General features: G+C 41.0%; 2 protein-coding genes and 1 long non-coding RNA gene across 7 annotated transcripts in view; 2 read left to right on the top strand and 1 right to left on the bottom strand.

Moving 5' to 3' along the window:
- Positions 1-1,090: 1,090 nt before the first annotated feature.
- LOC119917922 (E3 ubiquitin-protein ligase TRIM39-like) lies at positions 1,091-4,010 on the top strand. Its single transcript, XM_038738351.1, has 2 exons — positions 1,091-1,191; positions 1,416-4,010. Exon 2 carries the CDS (start codon positions 1,425-1,427, stop codon positions 3,072-3,074), a length of 1,650 nt encoding a protein of 549 aa, XP_038594279.1. The 5' UTR covers positions 1,091-1,191; positions 1,416-1,424; the 3' UTR covers positions 3,075-4,010.
- Positions 4,011-4,915: 905 nt separating this feature from the next.
- On the top strand, positions 4,916-9,588 carry LOC119917897. Its single transcript, XR_005447361.1, has 2 exons — positions 4,916-6,571; positions 6,818-9,588. It is a non-coding gene; the product is annotated as an uncharacterized LOC119917897 (long non-coding RNA).
- Positions 9,589-11,378: 1,790 nt separating this feature from the next.
- osbpl8 (oxysterol binding protein-like 8) overlaps positions 11,379-22,583 on the bottom strand; it is an 87,615-nt gene continuing 76,410 nt past the window's right edge. For 4 of the 5 annotated variants that reach the window (XM_038738467.1, XM_038738464.1, XM_038738465.1 and 1 more), the window contains 6 exons: positions 22,174-22,310; positions 21,785-21,970; positions 20,012-20,165; positions 18,317-18,419; positions 15,344-15,449; positions 11,379-15,255 (listed from right to left, as the gene is read on the bottom strand). In XM_038738467.1, the coding sequence (XP_038594395.1) occupies positions 15,126-15,255; positions 15,344-15,449; positions 18,317-18,419; positions 20,012-20,165; positions 21,785-21,970; positions 22,174-22,310 (816 nt within the window). In that variant the 3' untranslated portion in view covers positions 11,379-15,125. The remainder of the gene's footprint in view (positions 15,256-15,343; positions 15,450-18,316; positions 18,420-20,011; positions 20,166-21,784; positions 21,971-22,173; positions 22,311-22,583) is intronic. The other variant, XM_038738466.1, reaches the window with a different exon arrangement.

Consider the following 22,583-nt stretch of genomic DNA (forward strand, 5'->3'; position numbering starts at 1 on the left):
TTAGAAATGATTGAACACACCACCACTGTAATATTCTCAGAAAATACTTTACTATACTATCCTTGCCTGACTGATGTTTAAGATTTTATAAGGCAAAGTTCACCCCCCACTTAATACTTTTACAGTACAATTAAGCAGGAAAGCTCGAACAACAGGGCTACTCGGTCTGCTCTTAGAGGGTGTTAGGTGGATATTAACCCGCTCTTTCATCCAGTCTTACCTTAGCAACTGAAATAGAATAAAACTGTACAATTTATCACACCTTTATACAAAGACCTGGCTCTGAAAAGTCAGACATGTGAACACTCTTAATGCACAAACTAAATTTGCTACCTTTGACCATTATCATTATTTTGCTGACTTGCCGCTAACGTGTCCCATGTCATATGCCTGTTGTCAGCTTTAGCTATGTTTGCACATTTATATTTGGTAGAATTTTATTAATAATGTGACAATATGGCTACAGTATTACATTTTCTTATGACTATTGTGCTGCAGGCTTAAATGTTTAGTGTGTGATACTGCCATGCTACCAAATTATTTGAACATCTTTTTAGGACTGATAACTAATTGGTTGTTAAACACTTGACTTTATGTCTTATAGCTCTGCATAACTAATGTGTACAAACCGAGGTTAGCAGCAGTATTGTTCTGTTGCTTTGTATAGCTTTGCATGGCTGTATGTGCTGAATGTGGTCATTGTGTTTAGCTGCAGCCTGTTGCTCTGCATGACTTGTTGCATCTGTTATCATTTTCTGGTTTAAGTACATGTTGCTATGATGTCGCTATGACGGCAGCTGAAACTAACACTGATATATTTACAGACATGTTGATTAATGTGTGTTGTCTTTATAAATAAAGAAATGAAATGAACCTTGAAGGATGACTTTTGAACCACTTGGCGAACTGATTTCTATGTTGTAATTTTAATGTGAAACATTGAGTTGTTCCGAAAGTACCTATAGCACTATGATCATCGCCAAACCTGTGGGAAACCTCAAAACATGACCAGCCTACTATAACTGCAGTAGAAGGGTGAAGCAACACAGGAAGGAGAGGAGTGTTTTCATTAATTTGCTCAAGTGAAATTGAAAGTAATTTAGATGAAACACAGCGCAGCAGTCAGGAAGTCTATAAAGAAAACTCAATATCCATGAAAACTTTCTCAACAAGATAATCCGCGACAAACTTGTGAGTACAGTATTTTTTCTGTTTTTTTCTGTTTAATAATATGAAATGGGGCTATGCCTAAAAAGGAAGTTCTCTCTTTTCATTTTGCAGTTTTCTGACTTAACACATTAGGTCCAATGTAAGTGGCTGAACAATTCAAAATGATCTTGTCTCATATTCGTCAAAATTCGTCACTATATTATAATTAAACAAATACTTTCACATTTTTGCTTTTCTGTTCTCAGTGTGTTGACATGGCAGCAGCCAGCAGTCTCCTCTCAGAAGATCAGTTTCGGTGCTGCATCTGTCTGGATGTGTTCACTGATCCGGTCACCGTGCCATGTGGACACAACTTCTGCAAGAGCTGCATCACAGAACACTGGAATATTAATGTTCAGTGCCGGTGTCCCATGTGTAATAAAATTTTTGACAGGAGACCGGAGTTGTATGTCAACATGTTCATATCTGAGATGGCTGCTCAGTTCAGACAGTCAGGTGGAAAGGAAATGCCCAGCAGCTCAGAGCAACAACGAGCCAGACCAGGAGAGGTTCTCTGTGATATCTGCACTGAAACCAAACTGAAGGCCCTGAAGTCCTGCCTAATGTGTCTGACCTCATACTGCGAAACTCACCTGGAGCCTCATCAGAGAATCACCGGCCTGAAAAAACACAAGCTGATCGACCCTGTGGAGAACCTGGAAAGCAGGATGTGTAAGAAGCACGAGAGGCCCCTGGAGCTGTTCTGCAAGACTGACCAGAGGTGTGTGTGTCGGTTCTGCAGCGAGGCAAGTCATAAGAGGCATCATAGTGTTCCTCTGAAAGATGAATATGAAACAAAGAAAGCTGCACTTGGGAAGACAGAGGCTAAAGTTCAGCACATGATCCAGGAGAGACAACGGAAGATTCGGGAGGTCAAACATTCAGTGGAGCTCAGCAAGGAAGATGCGGACAGAACGCTAGCAGACGGTGTGCAGGTCTTCTTTAATATGATGCAGTCTGTCGAGGAAGGCCTGGCTCAGCTCATAGGCACGATTGAAGGGAAGCAAAAAACAACAGAGAATCAGGCCAAAGGCTTCATCAAAGAGCTGGAGATGGAAATCTTCGAGCTGATGAAGAGACGCTCTGAGCTTGAGCAGCTCGCTCGCACTGAGGACCACCTCCACCTCCTTCAAAGCTTCCCATCCTTGGACACTGCTCTACCCACCAAGGACTGGACAGAGGTCAGAGTTCACTCATCATACGAGGGGACTGTGAGGAGAGCTGTGGCTCAGCTGGAGGAGACACTCCGTAAAGAGATGAAGAAACTGCTCGCGGCTGAACTGAAGACAGCCCAGCAGTATGCAGTGAATGTGACTCTCAATCCAGAAACAGCCCATCCTAAACTCATCCTGTCTGATGACGGGAAACGAGCAGCTCATGGCGACGTGAAACAGAATCTTCCGGACAACCCAGAGAGATTTACCTCATGCTGTGGTGTGTTGGCGAATCAGAGTTTCTCTTCGGGAAGATTTTACTATGAGGTTCAGGTTAAAGAGAAGACTGGCTGGACTTTAGGAGTGGCCAGAGAGTCGACAAACAGGAAGGGAGAAATTAAAGTTTGCCCCAGGAATGGATACTGGACTGTCTGGTTGAGAAATGGAAATGTATATCACGCTAACACCAGCCCTCCTGTCCGTCTCGCGCTGAAGTCAAAGCCTCAGAAGGTGGGGGTGTTTGTGGATTATGAGGAGTGTCTGGTCTGTTTTTATGATGTAGATGCTGAAGATCATATCTACTCCTTTACTGGCTGTAAGTTCAGAGTGAAACTCCATCCATACTTCAGTCCATGTCTCAACGACGGTGGTAGAAACTCTGCCCCTCTGATTATCTCGCCTGTCAATAACACATATTTGACTAATGAGTAGATTTTCTAAAGATAAGACTTCACATTAACGTAATACTAAAAGGGGGTGCTTGTAGTGATGATCCCACACCTTTATAGAGCCTTTTAGCTCATTGTTTTAGGTGTAGGAGTCATGCGTTTACTGCTTTTATAAACCAACACATTCTGACTCCCAACTCTACAAATATGGGCGCTTGGTCAAGACCCCTTGGCCTCGCTTTTTAACGTCCTGGCCTTGGATACCCTGTTTATGCAGCAGCCCTATTCTAGCATTCACCTTTTGTTAGCATCAGCTTGGAAGCGTGCTTGTATATTAGGAGGATTTGACACATAGTTAAGTATGAGCTTGATTACATTTCATTTTTGGGAGCCGGCCCATATAAAAGGGAGGCCTCAGTATTAGTGTGTGTTTTGCATAAATGAACAATGAGAGGGTGGCCGGACAGATGCAGAGTGGCTGGGTCTCTTGAGACTGGAAACAGAGGGAGCTGTTGGAATACAATGTTGAGCCTTCTTAAAATGTCGCAGCCCTAAATGAACAAAACACAGATGAAGGCAGGTTTATACTGTCAGCCTGAAAGCACGAGTTAGGTAGTGAAAGTGGTCCGATTTACCTGAACAGTCAAAAAACAAATAAAACAAATAAAAAATAAAATAAAAGCCTCAAAAAAAATGGTTTAAGACCCCAAAGATTTGTGTTAGATCTCTTTTAATGAACGAGACAATGCCATTTTTGGTAGCTCTATTTTCTCCACAGACGTTGCATATTAAGGCTGTTTACACCTGGCATCAGAATGCATTTTGGGTGATCGGGTAGCACTTGACCACGTGAAAGTACATGTGTAAATGCAGACAAACAGATTGTGATCCGAGCAAGAAAGGGAAGCAAATGCGTTGTCTATCCTCATACAACAGCTTCTTGGACGGAAATATGTACAGCCTGTAAATAAAATACAAAAGTCTGACAGCGCAGACAGGCGCCCAGACAGTGTGTCCATATTAGTCCATATGAGTATCTTCAACCAAGTCCAGTTGCCCTTGACTTTAACCTTCTTTGGATAACTATGACCTGGATGGCTGAGAACCGTCACAGACGTGTCCATACAGTGTGCTCAAACAGTGCCGATAATTGTTCCTGCTCGTGTTTTTGGTGAACTGATCGGGATTTCTGAACATGAACTCATGCTAGGGCTGGGCAATAAAACAATAATGATAATCATCGCTATATAATTTTCCTCAATACAGAGACGGGGACTCGAGTTTGAGACTCGTACTCAAGAGACTTCAGACTTGACTCGGACTCGAGGTGCGGGGCTCGTGAACAATGCGCGCGACCACATGTGAGAGAGGACAACAAACAGCTACTGAGCCATTCATCAAAACTTTGGCTTTAAAACTTCATGGTAGGGTTAACTCCGACTGTCGTTCGTTATGAAAAGAGCATTTGTTTACTTGCCAAACTTGTGGTGGTCGATTAACGTAATCATTTACATCCTGCTGGCTGCCATCACGTTAATTATTAACACTGGCTGCAAACATGTTACAGGTTTATTGTTGATCATGCAAAGTTACAGTTTTATTTAGTTACACTGAGTTTGAGAGTCTGCGGGGTGTTTTGACTTACAGTAGTAATAAGCTGTCATTAATTGCATTGTACATTACATGGTTGTGCTCTGTAAGTACAAAACAGGTTACAGTTACAGAATTCCTTATAGCCATGCAGTTTTATAAGCAGCTGCATTGAACGCAGCAGGTGATACAACATTCATTATAGTGACTTGAGACTTGACTTGAACTCTAGCTCAAAGACTTGTGAGCAATCAGCCTCAGTAACAAAATAACAATTATTGAATAAATATTTGATTTAATTCATTTGGATCACAAATAAATTAGCACTTTCTTTTCTCTTAAGATATTTATTTTGTTGAGGAAAAGGGACTAAAAAAAAGATTGTACTTCATTTTACTCTTACAAATATGTTGTTTTGAAGGTTCTACCTCAGCATTGTGAAGTGAGCCACTGTTTAATACCAGACTGAAGTGTTTGTTCTAACCATAATGAAACACTATTGACAATCTGGTTTCTTCAACTTTCACTCAGGAGCTAAAATCAGACTTTATCACTATCAAATGATATGGAAAGTTTTTATTGTTTCACATGTTTGGCCATGTCGCCCAGCCCTAACTCATGCACTGCTGTGTTAATCTCAATATAAACTAACGTTACTAAAATAACAGAGTAGCCTACACATTTTAAAGAAATATGGCAAGAAAACGCTTCCGGACCGAACTTAAGTTTCACTTTCACTTTGCGGCCGAGCTATATGACTTACAGGCGCACCTCACGGGGAAAAGACACGCTTTAGAAAGTTATTTGAACCTTGTCTAGTTATAGATCATTTTTGGACCCGCGCAAATGGGAAGAGGATTCGGTTGTTTGAGCTACAACGATCGGATCTTCCTCCAACCACTTAAAACTTAAACATGCGTCTCCCATTATCTTGCACGACTGACGATAATGAAATATGACACGCTGCAAGACGTCTGCAGCTACCGATAATACAAATTATAAAATTAATGGCGCGGTCTCACATTGTCTAATATTAAGTTAATTAAACAAATATACGCTAACTAGACGTTTTACGGTGTGCCACTGTGTTCGACAATCCCCGCACAAGCCTTAAACGCACCATCGTCAAATGTAATACCTACAGCTAATTTACGGTAAATTTCAGACAATTTAAGTCCTTAATTTCCCCGATTTTATTTTAAAGCCTTGTAAGGAGCCGCGGGATCCCTGCAGTTATATGATTGCTTGCTTCAGGTGATTAGCTTACATTACTAAATCAATTATTCAAGCTCAGTCCAATCTGATCCACTCTGATAACTGATTATATATATATATAACCAAAAAAAGTAACTATGAGAGGAACTCCCAACATTTACAGTGGTAAATAAAAAATGTTTTATTGTTATGTGAGGATAGATCGTTGGTTCTGTATTGGATGGAGACATTTTCTGAAGAGCTCTTTCTGAATGAGACTGAACTGTGTATTGTGTATTTACATTACAATAAAGTAGTCAAAGTCTCTATGAATCTTCTGTATCCCAGTTGTTGTGTGTTCAGACGTGTTTTTGTTCCTGTTCATTAGTTGTTAGTTAGCAGGATGCTGCAAAAAGTATACTTAACAGAATTGCATGACATTTGGTAGACCTCGAGACCATGACTCAAGAACTGTTGCTGCAGACAACACTGCTGAATGGCTTTTTATAAAGCACTTTACATGTTTTATTTTATTTCCAATTCAGGCACAGGAGTGAACTATTCCGTGTCTTGTCTTGTTTTGTAATTCACTTCAGACAGGAAATGCAAAATTGTTTCTACACCACATGACTTAATAAAAGAGAAAGTAAAAAATCCGAATCAGCAGAGCTGCTGCAATCAAGTTTTTATCGCTCTACAATATGCAGACATATACAACTTGGTTCAACAAAGACCTCTTCAGTTTAACATACACAGGTAAGTAAAGTAATTCATAATAAATCAAACAACTTACATCAACACATTTGATGTGGATCTAGTGAATCTCTGCATTTAAAGTTCTTTAATAAACATGTCAAAAGGTTTGAATGACTTAAGTCATTCCAAATAAGTGTTTCCCTAATAAAACATTTACATATAATAGTATACTTTAAATAAATAGGCCTACTCTGAGATTGATGCATTTTATTTATGTTATTTTATACTTTCACTTTGTGTTGTTAGTGTATAAACATGGCAGCAGCCAGCACTCTCATCTTTGAAGATCAGTGTCGGTGCTGCATCTGTCTGGACGTGTTCACTGATCCAGTCACCATACCATGTGGACACAACTTCTGCAAATCCTGCATCACGGAACACTGGAATATCACAGTCCCCCACCAGTGTCCTTTGTGTAAAGAGTTTTTTGACAGAAGACCTGAACTGCGGGTCAACACCTTTATTTCTGATATGGCTTCGCAGTTCAGACAGCCAGCCATAAAGAAAGTTGGTAACTTCTCAGAACAAGAATGTGCAAACCCGGAGGAGGTTCTCTGCGATGTCTGCACTGAACCCAAACTGAAGGCCCTGAAGTCCTGCCTGGTGTGTGTGACCTCATACTGCGAGACTCACCTGAAACCTCACCAGACATTCGCCGGCCTGAAAAAACACAAGCTGATCGACCCTGTGGAGAACCTGGAAAGCAGGATGTGTAAGAAGCACGATTGGCCTCTGGAGCTGCTCTGCAAGACTGAGTAGAGGTGTGTGTCCCAGGTGCAAACAGATCACAAGAGACATCATGTGGCCCCTCTTGAAGAAAATAAGGCAGAGCTGGAAGAGACTTAGGCTGAAGTTCAGCAGAAGGTCCAGCAGATCGAACAGTCAGTGACACACAGCAAGGAAGATTCCTACAGTGTCCAGATGTTCACCGCTCTGATTCAGTCTGTTAAGAGAGGTCAGTTGATTGACTGATTGAACCTCTTTATTGACTATAAATAGAAAAGTGGTGCCTCTAGCCAGAGATGCCCCAACTACAAAAGATCTGGCTGAGCTAGCTCACAAGATCAAACAGACACAGAAAACAGAGAAAAAGGCTGAAAGTGTCATCAAAGAGCTGGAAGGGGAAATCTCTGAGCTGATGGTAGAGAAGCGCTGAGCTGAGGCAGCTCTTACACACAAGACCACTTCCAGCACCTCCAAAACTTCCCGTTCTGGAACCCTGCTCCTGTCTATTCATGTTATGAGACTGAGTGGACGTGTCTCTTAATCCTGATACTGTAAATCCCTGTCTCATCCTGTCTGATACCCCAGAGAGATTGTCCTCTTGTGCAATCTCAGGGAGGCAGAGTCTCTCTTCGAGCAGGAAGACTGTCCTCACGCGTCACTCATTCACAACTCTCTCTTATTCACTCCTTCCCCCCTATCAGCTCGCCATGGGCGTTCCCATCGAGTTTACCAATCAGGTTTCACCACGGTCACCTCAGCCAATCACCAAGTCACTATCACACTTTAAATCTGTTCTCTCTCTCTCTGCTCACAGCTGTCATTTCAGTATGAATGGCTGCTGCCCTCGTCCGCCCCATTCACCTCCGGCACACCAGAACCAGGAAACCTCGGATACTTTTTAACTTTGCAAGCTGATGAAGTCCGCCCAAGTGCACCATGTGTTTTGATCTCTTAGAGGATGGACAATTTTGGGAGGAGGTATGAACTTGGTGTTACGGTCTTCAAGTCTTGGGAAGCAGTGGTTCTAAAACCTTTTCAAGACACACCTAAACAAATTAGACCATGGACCAAGATTTTGTCCCAGGGTCCCCCATCTGATAGTATATTTGCATTTAGATGTTTTATTACAGGATGGAACAGCATGGAAATGGATGGAATTAAGAAATTGTGATTTACATATTACATTTTAAATTATGTTTTTTTTTTGTCAACTTTCCTCTGGGGACCCCCCTGGGAGACGTTGAGACTCATGTTTGTGGGTTGTGTCTTTTATTAAGGAGCCACTTCTTTCCCTTGTGAAGGAAGTGGCTCCTTAATTGGGGTGTGGCTTGAAAAATTACATAATGACTTCTTCATAAATATCTGTGAATTGACATCCTGACCAATTTCTTCATGGGACGTTCATCATTATCGCCGAACTAGCTGCGGCACAAAACTAGTAACGACTAGTTAATCACTAGTTACTCTTTTTGTGCCCCTCAAGTAAACTGATTCATCATACCGAGTACCAGTACCTGATGATTCATTAATATATAATCTTCAGTCAGTTCTCCAGTAAATCATCATTATAGTCCTCCCCTGTGTCCCGTAGTGTCAGTGTTACCCTTCTGCTTCTTCTTCCTCTTGCACTGCCTTTGTTCCCCCTTGCCACTCACTTTCTTTCCCTCCTCTCTTCCCTTTTTATACTCCCTCCTTCTTCTCCCTTCCTCCTCCCCCACAGCAGCACCAAGGTGTTGGTAGCAGAGCAGCGAAGTAGGGAGGGGATGGAGTGGGGAATGGTATCAGATGTTCTGTTGTTATCTGAGATGGACAGGAAGGACTGTTCCGCCCAATCAACCTCCGTCAACGTCCTTGGATGAGTAAATGACACTGGGGACGCCTGGACTGTGGATTCAGACAACTGTCTGGGTAGATCAGGGCTGCACGAGCTCACTTGGACACCACTTTCAAGCCTCCAAGTGCATTTTGGTGAAATTCAAGGACAGTTGTTAGGTGTTTTCTGGAATTCATGATGTGACGATTTCAGAAGTTGATTTATTCTCAGGAAGAATTCTCAATTTCATAATTTCTATTGAGGAATTGTGTGGGAACTTTATAGATATTGCAGTCCTTATTAACAACTGTGGCAATGATTTATAATTTCAGACAAGAGAAGTACAAAATGTTCCACATTTATACTTTTAATATCACAAGGTATCACCCTGCCTCTTGTAATTATCTCTATTTTAATATCCTTTCATGTCCTTTGTGCTGACCCACAATGGATAAATAAAGTGATTCTGAATGAACAATTATGTAAAATATTTTATGAGAATCCCTGAATATCTATCTTTCTTACCTTCATGTTTCCTCAGCACAATCACAGTCTTCTACCTTTTGCATAGAGCAGCTTACAGCTAGAGGTTAGGTGCTTGGCTTAAGGGCACTTTAACAACTGCTGAAAGGCTGGTCCATGGATATGAAACTGCAATCGTCCAGCCTCATCGCTCTGTAACCTCCAGGCTGCATAGGATCATCAGATTATTAGAAAAAACAAAGGGTGAACCTGACATATGGGGTCATAGCTGGATGTGGATGTGTATGTGGATGTGTGTGGTTCAGGAAATCCCAGTAACAGGGTCTGGTCAGCTCAAACTGAGCTAGAAGAAGACTGTATGTCCCCCTCTATAGGTGGCTGAGTTGTTTTACAGTATATTATTACAGTAACACTAGCTTATTAGGGCCCCAATATTTTAATAATGGGGCTAACATAAACACATTTTCATACTGATATTACATACATTAAAATTCAAAGACGTCAACTTATAAAAGAGGTCATATTATGCTCATTTCCAGGTTCATAATTTTATTTAGGTGTTGTACCAAAATAGGGTTACGTGGTTTCATTTTCTAAAAACACCATATTTTTGTCATATTGCATATTGCTGCAGCTCCTGTTTTCACCCTGGGCTGTGAAAACTCCGTTTTTGTTCTGCCTTTTTAACTCCGTTGTGTTTACAAACTTGTTGCAGCTGATTGGGTAACACCCGAAAAACGCCAACCAAACAGAAGAAAACGTACCTCGAGGCCCGTTGTCACGTCTTGTCACTGTGTGTGCTGCAGCTCAGTGTGTTTCTCCACCAGTGTTTTTGAGGGCGTGCCACACTAGCCGCTACGCTATTATGACGGGTGTTACAAAGTGACGCAGAAAGTTTAAAGAAGTGAAGGCTGAACTACAAACGAGCTGTTTTCAGGCAGTTCAGGAGCAGTGTTTTCTGTGGGAGATGGTAACTCCCTTTGGCGTGGACTTTGGGCTTTTTTACATAGCAAACTTGTTACATGCACAAAAAAGATATAAAACACAATAAAAGAGAGGGAAAAAGCCTCTTTCTTTTTCTAATCTTTTTTTTATAGTTATCCAATTCTTATTATTCATGGCACAGTAGTCTTTTAGCACATGGGCTTATCAGATGGGACTGAAATGTGGTTTGTCATGCTTGAAAAGAATGCACATGAAATTGAAGTGAAAGATAAAAAACAGCTTCAGTTACCTTTTAACTGGAAGAATATGAAATTGCTTATTTGATGATAAGATGGCATCCAAGTAAACAATTCCAAACAAACTTTAAAAAATCTTTCCCATTCATCTGTCTCATACACACTTGGATTTCATTCGATGTTTCAGGGCTGCTTCAATCTATTTTCATTTTATCTTACTGTTATTCATTTATTGTACTGTATTTGGTTTTTCTGATGTTATTCAGATTCTGTTCTCCAATCCAGATGAGTCCTGGCCTGAATTTGGACTTTAATTCTCAGCAATTTCATGTTTCCAGATGAAACTTCTTTGACCTCATCTATACTTTGTAGTCACTTGCATAATAATACAGTCTTCTAGATTTTAATCCATGCAATACCCCTTTGCAGTTACTAAACTACACATAAAATTATAATGGACACTTTTCGGACAGATAATCTAAACAATGATGACAGTCACCACCTCCTCATAAAATATGAAATACAGAAAGAAAAATAAACGCCATAAACAGTTGCTTTGGACAGTGATGTGTATCTTTACACCAAACACAAACAGAAGACCCCACGGTGTCATTTGTTTTTTTATTCTGTGTTACATGCGACCATAAACTTCTAGGAAGTTATAGTTGCCATGGAGATACAGTAAATATATTCGGGTAAAAGGGCAGGGCTGTGTGTGGGTTGACATTGACAGTGTGCACAAGTTGAGGACAGTCGCTTGTGTGTGACGCCAAGTAACGAGGAGTGGAATAAAACCAACTTTAAAATCAGCATTGAAAAACAAACGTTTAACAAGAAACGAGAACAGTGATCTAATGCTACAAGCAGAGGAAACATAAAACTACGTACAAAATAGGAATAAATAAAATGGTTTATCTTACAGACACAGCAACAACAACAGACAGCAGAGATGTTTATTTCCCTCTGAATTTGGTGTGCGTGAGAGAGCGAGAGAGGGACAAGGACGACAATGGAGAGGAGTGGTCTCTCTCCCTCCCTCCCTCTCCTGTGGCAGGAATCAGCATCTGGAAAACTACGGGTGAGTTACAACGGCGACGCTTCAGGAGGGGAGGCGGGGGGGCTGGGTGGGGTGGTGAGCTGTGGAGCCGGAGTCAGACTAGTTTCTAAGGCTTCGTATGGCACGTCCACGCTAAAACACTACAGTGACTAGAAGCCATCGCCAGGGTCCCAGTCCAGCTCTGTGTCCTCCCACCAATTACATCATTCCCTTATTAGTTTAGACTTAGACTCTGGCTATGCTTGTATGCTCCACACCACACCCCCCCAACATCCCTGCCGACCTCATATCACCTCCGCTAACCCCTATCTACCCCCCTCCCCAGTCCAACTCTAGAAGGCACTGGTATATACTTATTTCTCCACATTCTAACATCAGGTTTCTCTATTTAAGATGAGCGATTGAGGCAATGAGGATACACAAAAATACACGTACAGATACACACGGGCCAGCCGGGTAACTTACGGGGGGGGGGGTTCAGCTGTCTCCCGACGATGCAACCAGTCTTTCTTTTAAACGTGTGTTAGCGTTACAAAGTTTTCATCGCTGAACAGTCTGCTGACGGCGGAGGCAATCGGATATGTAAACGTCGACAAGGCTAACATCATGACAGGCGAAGAGATATACAAAATCAATGTTCAGACGAGTGGTTTGGATCTTTTTTGAACTGCCTCAGTCAGTAGTTACTTGCATCTTAGGAGAAAATCCTGACAGATGGTGTACTAAAAAGGTCAGGTATGGGTTCTAATATGCTGCCTTCATCCTTGGTTGATACTTGAAAACAAATAGAGTTTCCAAACTAACTTTTCAGCATAGAAACTAGATTTCCAGTTTGTTTTTATGTGTAAAAAAACACTAAACACAGCCCTTAACTCAGTCAGTCCTCATAAGTCATAGTCCTCATAACCCTGTACACTTTCAGGGTATTATGTTCAGCATTTATTTTATCTAGCATCCTGTTTAAGGTGACTTTTAACATTTCACAATCCCTGTTTCCAAAGAGAAAGGCAATAGATTGGAACCACAATGTATACTACCAACAAATTCTGCAACTACAGCTGTATCACAGCAACGTCTTGAGGCCTTTTGGATAAAAGTTCGCTGGGAATCTAACCGCGGACCCCGCTGATCTGATTCGTTTTTTTGCCCATGTCCATGTGTATCTACAGAGCAGTGGACAGAAAGACACACGAGGCTGAAAAGACTGGCTTGTGCACAGCGCGCGGGAGTGTCTGTATTGCGAACCTTTGTGTTGAAATGCCACGCGCTACACGCAGGGAACGAGTCGTCCCGTAGGATATTTACACAGTGAACAAGGCCGAACCCTAATCTACACACTGAGTTTGGCTGGTACTTGCGTACATTTGGAATGGTTTACTATGGTGACAGTAGTAATTAGAAAAAGTCTATCTCCTCCTCCCACTAGTCGCTTACTAAAGTGTCTATTCTAGTTTTCCTGGTTAACATCTGAGGAGCAAAAGCGCTGGAAGCAATGACTGATGCTCTGAAGTTGACTTGATGGAGTGTTAAAGGTTTTCTCTTCCATGGCTTGGTCTGGAGTCAGTTTATATATTTTTGAGACCATTCTTTAGACAAGCTACTCTGTATAACTTTTATCTTTTGTCTATATGATTCCAGGACATGAAATACAACTTAAAATTATTTTAAATCACTTCTTTTAAAGGAATAGTAAGAGTTTATTTGGGAAAATTATTCATTGTCCTGCCATAAATTAGACGAGAACATTCACACCACTCTGTCTGTACAATAAATATGAAGCTAAAGATGTCAGCCATTTAGCTTAGCTTAGCATTAAGACTCTAAATAGCTAGCCTGGCTCTGTCCAAAGGTAACAAAATCCAAATTTACTTTTACTTTTTTAATACAGATTATACTAATTAGATGTGTTAACTTGTGAGCTTTAGAGGGGCTGGTAGATGGATTTTGTTACCTTTGGGTAGAGCCAGGCTAGCTGTTTTCCTCGATTTCCAGTCTTTATGCTAAGCTAAGCAGCTCCTGGCTGTAGTAAACGCACATATGAGTGTTATTTATCTTTCCATCTAACTCTTGGCAAAAAAGCAAATAAAGGCATTACCTTTAACGTGCTATTGGGTCTAAGAAGGACATTTTTAGACTCCATCACTTATTTTTGCTGTCTTTGAACTCATACCAACTACCTTTACCTGAAAGTACGGCAGTGATCACTGAACCCATGAGAAATCACATATTTTTGACCCTCTGTTGATGCTCCAAAACTCCAAAAGTGGAAATGATAAAAATAATGGCTGTATTAACATGAACATCTGACGTTTCCAGTGCATTTGTGCCTTCAGACAAAATACTGTACATAGGGCTAATATCCTAACCACGCTCCTCTGTATGTACATGCTACCTACAGTATACAATGACGTGTTGAATAGCTGATTTTTTTCCTCAAACACTGACTTTGTATGCAAAAGGTAAAGTTTTAATTTACAGCAGAAATTATAGCTTCTGTTCTTTTTGACTAATCACTTGTTTAATTTGTCTTCCTCATCCATCTCCTCGTGTGGAAACCCCAGCCGATACGAAAGTATCGCATAATAAAAAAATAAAAAGTCACATAAATAGGACCACTTTGTTTTTCTCTCCCTTATTGTCGCTTTTTGTTCCAAGCAGACCTCTATTCACATAGGACAGAACAAGCGAAGAAACAAAACAATTAAAAGAAAACATTAAAATTAAAGGTATCTTTTTATCTGTGTTACCATCTGAGTCGTGGTACTTGTCTCCATGTTTAACAGTTCTCTGTCTTTTTGAGGTGAAATGTGGACCAACAGAGTAGTTTCACTCCAGAAAAAAACAAAACAAAACAAACAACAGCTAAAAATGGCTGCTGTCTTTGCCTCCTACATTAAGGCAAATCAAGATGCTCCAGAGTGGCAGTCGAGACTTCATCACACCAAAATCTCAACCCCAACAACTTTGACTTATCTGCGCCCCTCTCCGCTTTGAAATTTGTGGATCTCCCCAGAGTTTTGGAATGGACTGGTTAAAAATAAACATTTAAAAAAAGTCTCTCTTTGTGTGGCAGTCTCCACTTTTCTGGACATGTGTAGGTGGATTTAATAAAGACAGGGATGAAGAGAATTGGAGGACACTGGTTGTAGTCACTTTTTGTGAGAGGTCAAAGTTCGCGTCTCCCCCAATGTGACGCCTAATGTTCAGAGAGTGTGAGTGTGTGTGTGTGTGTGTGTGTGTGTGTGTGTGTGAGTGTGTGTGTAAGGGGAACAGTCTCTCTGTGGCGTATGGCTGCTACTTGAAGACATAATTGATTAGGACCTGAAGGAGGATGAGGAAAACAATGATGACGTAGTCGCGCTGTTGGAGGAAAGAGCCACCCTCTGGCCGGCCTGCTGCACGACTCCGCAGCACACTGATGTTCCTAACAACACACAGGAATTATGGTTAGATGCTCAAAAGGTAGGCATCATATCAAGCTCATGACATAGAGTGACTAATTCCCTTCTCACCTATTAATGTCCTCCTGCGTCTTCTTTATAGATTCAATGGCACTTTGAAGTTCACTGAGGTCAGCTGCTTTTTTCCTCATCCGACTGTTATGCTTGCTTTTGTGTCCTGCAACAAAGTGTGTTGAACATGGTTTCGGTAGTGTTCCTCCAAATTACATTTTTAATAGCACATTGAATGCAACTGAATAATACTGGTCAAAAATTAAGTAAAACCAGTAGGGAAAACACTTATTTAATAAGTACATGAGTTTATTGAAATTTTGATAACATTTTTATCTGCACTTCCCAGCTGAATATAACTCCTAGTGATATAATCAGTTTGACACATCCCCATTATTAGTTGATGAGCTTTCTAGCTACTATGGCTAGCATCTGTGTTTGCTAAAGGTTTGATGGCACTGACTGAAGATTCCACAAAAAGGATTCAACAGCCGCTTTTGCTCACAATCCACTGTCGCACCAGTCTCAAACAAAAAATGTACTAACTAATGCAACTGTCTAGTGGTCGACCGATATGAGTTTTTCAATGGCCAATGCCAATGCAGATATTTAGGGAGCAGGGCGGCCTATGGCTGATACCAAAACAGAGAAAGGTCATGTGTAATTCCATTATTCCATGCCGAGGACATCTAAAATACATGGTACATGGCATCTTAGCCAGTAGCATTTTGTTTTAGAAGGACTTTTAATTAATAAAATAGAAAAACACTTTAGGTTCTGCTGTAGATTTCAGATTTTTTAAGGGAGAGCGGTGAGCAGTTTGTCAGAAATGATGTCATTAAACCGCATTATTCAGTATAACAATACATATTTAACGCTAGCCAGTGGTTTTAGACGAGATCTGCTGTCATTTGGGATCATATATCATCAGCCTCATGAGTGCAGGTATCAGCTAACGCTGAATATCTCTAACTGCCAGATATAAGCCCGATGAATCGGTTGACAGTTGTAGTGATTAACCCATCAATACAACTGTCAAAATAATAATTCAGAACCATTGTAAATTAAATCTAGGACTTATAATACCCTCTAAGGTATTTTTAAGGGAACTGAATTCAATGTTTTTTAGGAATTTAAGAAGAGAATTTTCAAGAGATGCAGATACCCTGGTTAAAGCGGACTTGTTAAAGCACTACTTGCAGTTTATTTAGTACAAAATACCTTAAAGTTTATTATCGCTTTAGATTCTTCTCAATCTTCACAACCTCACTGGGGCCAATCATTCGCTCGCATGGCTTCTCTTACCACTGCTACGCAGACGATACAAACTCTACCTAGCCTTCCCGCCAGACAACCCCTCTGTCTCGGCACGGATCACAGACTGTCTCTCGGACATATCTGCACGTATGAAGGCTTGCTGCCCATAACTAAACCTCTCTTAGACTGAACTCTTGGTCATTCAAGCCAAACAATCTATCCACCATAACATCAAACTACAAACTGACTTCTCAACCATCACTCCAACCAGGGTGGTGAGAAACTTGGGTTTCATGATTGATGACCAGCTGTCCTTTTCAGACCATGTTGCTGCTGTCTCTCGGTCGTGCCGCTTTGCTCTATACAACATCTGAAATATCAGGCCCTAGCTCACTCAGTATGCCACCCAGCTTCTGGTACAGGCCATGGTTATCTCTCGTCTCGACTATTGCAATGCCCTCCTAGCAGGTCTTCCAGCTTGTGCGGTGAAACCCCTACAAATGGCTCAGGACGCAGCAGCGCGTCTGGTTTTTGATCAGCCCAAAAGGACTCATGTCACTCCATTACAGTGACCTCCACTGGCTCCCCGTGGCCTCCAGAATCAGATTCAAGTCACTAATGCTGCATACAGAGTGACTACTGGGTCTGCACCCATCTACCTAAACTCCATAATACAAGTTTACGTTCCTTCTCAGCCACTGCACTCCTCCAACGAACACTGCCTGGCTCTGCCATTCCTTCACGCAAAGCAATCCCAGTCCCAGCTGTACACATCTGTGACACCACAATGGTGGAACGAGCTACCACAAGCCATCATAGCAGAGGCGTTCCCATCTAACTTCAAGAAGCTCTTGAAAACTCATCTCTTCTGAGAACACTTCCTCTTATAACACTCCTAACCTCGAACATGCACTTCCTGTGCTCGTCTGCTTCTATCCCCTTACAATTATCTTATAGTGATTGCACTTTTTTGTTAACTCTTACTTTTTTCCTAGGGATTTACCCCATTGATGTGATATGTGCCATTAGCTCTTACTAATATTTATTGCTGCTTTTACTAGTATGTATTGTCAGCTGTAGATCTCGTGCTGTATTTGATGCTCTGTTGATGCTTGTATGTTGTTCCTCAAATGTAAGTCGCTTTGGATAAAAGTGCCTGCCAAATGAGTAAATGTAAATTTATTATTAAACTAAAATGAAATAAAGTGAAATGAGAAATGAAATACAAGCAAGTTCCTATACCATCACCTCCACAAGAAACACCACCAGAGTGTGCTGTTTACCAACTTGCAGCATCTTACCTTGACAAGTTGTTCAGTAAGTCTAAGCCATCTTTAGGTACTTAGAAGATTTAGTCAACTGGGTAAAAACTGGGCTTAATTTGGTTAAAAAGGAAAAGTGTTATATCTGTCGTCTGTGTCTCAACAGCATTTGCATGATGATATTTCAATATGCAGTTTGACCTGCTTTGAGAGATGAAATATAGTGATCTATCAGCCGTTGAAACAACAGGATACGCTTAAAAACAAAACATTCAATTGTCAAACAAATTTAGCCCAGTTTTCACCTAGATGTTTTTTTTTTACCTGCTTACTGGACACATCTGTAAGAATGGTATTGTACAGTATCTGTGATATTAAGACTATATACTGTAGGTCAATATAACCAAATGTGGATTCCTTACCATAACAAAGTACAGCTGAACGGTTTCGCTCATGTTTTAGCCTCTGTGTGTGTATGTGTACTTGTATGCGAGTGTAAATGAGCGTGACTTACGTTCACTGCCAGACGAGTCTTGGCGGTCGGGTTCGGGTGAAGAGCAGCCGCTCTCTGGGCTCTTGGGCTTGTCGCTCTTGTGTTTTCTTTTTGGCACCGTTACCTACACACACACACACACACACACACACACACACACACACACACACACACACACACACACACACACACACACACACACACACACACACACACACACACACACACACACCACAACCAAGTCGGAGCACATACAAACATATCTTAGCATCCACACAAGAAGGGAGACTAATAAATACTAAACAGAAAATAAAAGTCGGCGTTGGCAACGTGCAAGGCATGCTGGTACATCAGTCAGCCACATCCATTTAAAACACTCATCAATGACACACACACCCAGTGTCCGAAATGAACCAAATCTGCCAAGAGCTGGCACATTAAAATAATTTACTTCAAAGGGATTAAACTCAGCTCTCATTCTTAATGCTTTATTTAATGTGATGACGTTTTTTCAGGCCTGGACTCTTTGTCAGCTTTTAAGGTCGATTTAAAAACATTTCAGATCTTGCTTGAAAAAGACCAGAAGGGCAAATGTTAAAGAGCACAAACAATTTATTAGGAAAGGAGCTGGAAATACAGCTTTTTTATGACACTTTAAATTTTGTTTATTACCTGTTATCTACTATTACTATCTACCTATTTCAAAAGCTAAAGCAAAGACCAAAAGAGGTGATGGTGACGTATACTGGATGCACTGACCAACGATAGACTTCACTAACATGGCACTTGGCAGGTGGTCACTTTGAACACACACACACACACAGACATACAGTTTCACAGACTCCATATGAGCAGCAATTACTCCGAGTCCATCACAGCAGCCTTTGATTCTCAACACAGCATGAAGTAGGAGCAGCTCTGTAGAAGTTGAGGCTTGATGAACGAACACAAGATAGCAAAAAACAAACACGAAGATGAGGACAGCTGAATTGAAGGGCGAGGAGGCCGACCCCCTGAAGCAACCAGGCACTGATGCCGGTGGTTGGTCTGTTGATGTGATAGAGTGGAGCTGTTCTTGTTTTTTTAGACAGTGTATGGGAGAAAACTAAATAAAGTGCAAAAAAACACTCCCTCAGACGTGTTGCTCACTCTATACTGAAGTCTGATGGTATATTTAAAGCCAAGGGTTTATTAGCATTTCATTACATTAAACACTGGACATTTGACACTGATCATTATAAAGACCGTAGACTGTAGATTTGTGGCAAATCAGCATGCACACGGACTACTGAGTGTTTGAAAAGTGCCTGAAAACATTGTGTAGAAGTTATTATACTTGCTGCCGCCTTAATTACTCAGACACTGAATTCTTTTTTAGTTAATTCAATACAAGAAAAAAATAAGCTGGGAGCCTGCAGGAAAACAATATTTCCCAATCAGACGCATGTAGTCCTTCATGTTAAATTAGCCTTCTCCTCTTGACAAGAGAAGAAAAGGAAGGAGAAAACCTGGTTATCCACTTCCTCCCATACAGAGAGAACAGCAGGTGCCGAGGATGGAAAAGAAAAAATAGAGACAGAGAAAAAGACAAAAAAGGAGCAGAGGCGACAACGACACAAAGAGAAGAAGCAACAATGAAGACGGTGCACCGGGTGCTGCGTGGAAGGTGGCTGAGGCGGCGAGCTGGGTTTTTTTTTTTCGATCGGGACGACCTACCTGGCACTTGCAATTGTCCCTCCGTGGCCCCTGGTTACTCAGACTAATAAGACTGCCAGAACGTACCATAGGGGTGCGGTGTCGGACCTTGGTCTGGATACAGCCGTCTTTCTCAAACTGGATCAGGTCATTGAGCGGATCCCATGGCCTTGTGCTGGGGAGAGAAAGAAATACGTTCATGAAATGGAGTGTGTGGAAGGAGGGAAAGAGGCAAATGTGAAATAGAGAGGAAGACACAGAAACAAAGAGAGGATGAAAGATATGAATGACAGAAAAATAGTGTGCCTGTCAGTCATACAATATATTAAATCACTCCTGCAGTTACAGGGAATCAGCACTAGATGGCGCCCTGTCACATTGGACAATTCAATATGGAAGATGGGGTAGCAAATGGGGGACGTTCTAAACAAAAGTGCCTTATATTAATACTGACTTTAAGATGTGAATACAGTAAATGTCCTGAACCGGGGGAGAACAAGACAAAATAAAAGACTGATGTGGTTTTAGGTCCTGACATGTAATTCTTCTTTAATTAATGCAAGTGCACTTTTTACAGGCTTTTTCCCAGAATCATCTAACATTTCAGTTTTATTGTTTGTCTTCTAAAACAAGCAAATGTTTTCTTTAAAAACATCAACATGCATCAGTGTCTCTAAAAAATATAGGATGCAGGATTTTCATTATAGGTTTGGTGATTTTAATATGAGCTTTTTCCATTATCCATTTAATTTTTTATTTATTTAATTATTATAAAAGAGCAGTAAATCATATTGAGATCCCCAGTGTCTTTACCTTTCATTTTTGTTTAAAGTTGATTTGTTTCCTACTTGTAAGTGGAGCCCAACCAATGAACAGGAAGCTGATATTACTGGACATTATTAGCTTAACACACAATTTGCACTGCCCACCAATAAGCAAAAAGAAATGTCAGTACGTTCATGCCAAATTTATGTTTGTGGTCATTTAGAAACATCCATTACTCGATAACATGAGCACTGACAACATTACGTTTAACTTTACACTGTAAAATCCCCCACTCGTTATTAGAGTTCATTTTGGAGGACTTTTCCTGGACATTTTCGGTGATGGATCGTGCCATGCATGCGTTCCTCTCTGTGGAAGCCTTATTTGAATGATGTGCAGTTTTTGGCTAGAGGACAAGCGTTACAGAAACATTTCAGTATACAGGCATAACCTTCACATGTTTTAATGTCACTATGTTTACTCCTTTTTTCCCTGCTTTGTTTAAATGCTCTGTTTTAATATTGTTATTATACTTTTAGTTTTTATAGTATTCTGTGATTTAATTTTGTTTCTTTTGGAAAGCCCATTGTGCTCTATGCTTGGCAAGCAATATATAAATAAAATGTATCATCCTTATTATTCATTTATATCCTGAATCCCTTTTTTCTGAATCATTGCTGCCTGAACACCAATAATAATAATAATAATAATAATAATAATAATAATAGTAGCCTATAGTTTTGCCTACTGACAAATCTAGACTGAACTTTACATATTAGGACTATTAACTGCCACTTTTCACACCATACTTTAGCCCCTTTACGATTAATATTAAGTGTCTCAAAAATTATTACATTTTCTTTATTCGCAGTGACACTCACAGGTGAAAGGTTTATAACTACTGATAAACCTGTTCACAGTTCAGTTTGTTTCAGGCAGTAGATATGAAGTAGCCAACTTACATTTGTCTGTCACTGTGCTCTAATCTGATTTTAAATCACACGGGCTGACCGTAGAGGAGTCACTCACTCGGCATATCTGTAATGCCACTCTCCGGTGACGGGGTCCTGCTCGAACAGCGCGGGGATCCACTCCTCACATTTGGCTTTTCGTTCGCGCGCAGACTTCCTCTGAACTTCCTCCAGGATGAACTTCTCATTGGTGGCCTCGGTCTGGTCCTTGTTGTTGATGGCCCGGGTCACGTGCTGCCACAGTCTGATGGATTGAGAGGGGACAAAGTCATGACGTTTATCTGCACTCACAAGGGGGAAAGAGGAGAAAAACTGTATAGGACTAATAAGAACTGAAGGGAGAAAGGGGAAATATCTTGAGTCTGTTGTTTTTCCAAACTTGTGTGAGAACATTTTCAGTGCTTTTTAGAATGCTGATACTCTGATAATAATAAAAATAAAGTCCACCTTTCCGATTCAAAGTCTCCCTGCTCCTCTGGAGGGACGGTGCAGCGGGTCAGTCGACTCTGCCTCAGGTCTGGCGTCGGGTTCCAGAAAGTGTCCACCGTCCCCGTCTTCTTGTCGTTGATGAAGATCTCGCTGTCCTGTGAGGGGAAAGTCAAAAAGCTCTCCTTACCAGCCTAAAGACAGCGTACCACACGACTGCAACACAGTGAAGCAGGTATCGGCATTAGGTGATTACTTTGTTTCTAACTTTGGGCCCAGGCTGATACAAATACCACAGCTTCTTTGAGAAAGAGACACAACTCCATCGTGTTCTTTACCTATAAGAATCTGAATAGTATTAACTTTATGACTAAGTTTAATTATTTGTTTTACTCTTGCATATTGTATGCACATCTTGGTTTATTATGCAA

This window comes from Micropterus salmoides, unplaced genomic scaffold (assembly GCF_014851395.1).
Source record: "Micropterus salmoides isolate LMB-PRFRI ecotype aquatic unplaced genomic scaffold, ASM1485139v1 Ms_hic_scaffold_23, whole genome shotgun sequence".
Classification (NCBI taxonomy): domain Eukaryota; kingdom Metazoa; phylum Chordata; class Actinopteri; order Centrarchiformes; family Centrarchidae; genus Micropterus; species Micropterus salmoides.

Coding starts and splice junctions, on each gene's coding strand:
- LOC119917922 (XM_038738351.1), top strand. CDS start 1,425: ATGGCAGCAGCCAGCAGTCTCCTCTCAGAAGATCAGTTTCGGTGCTGC.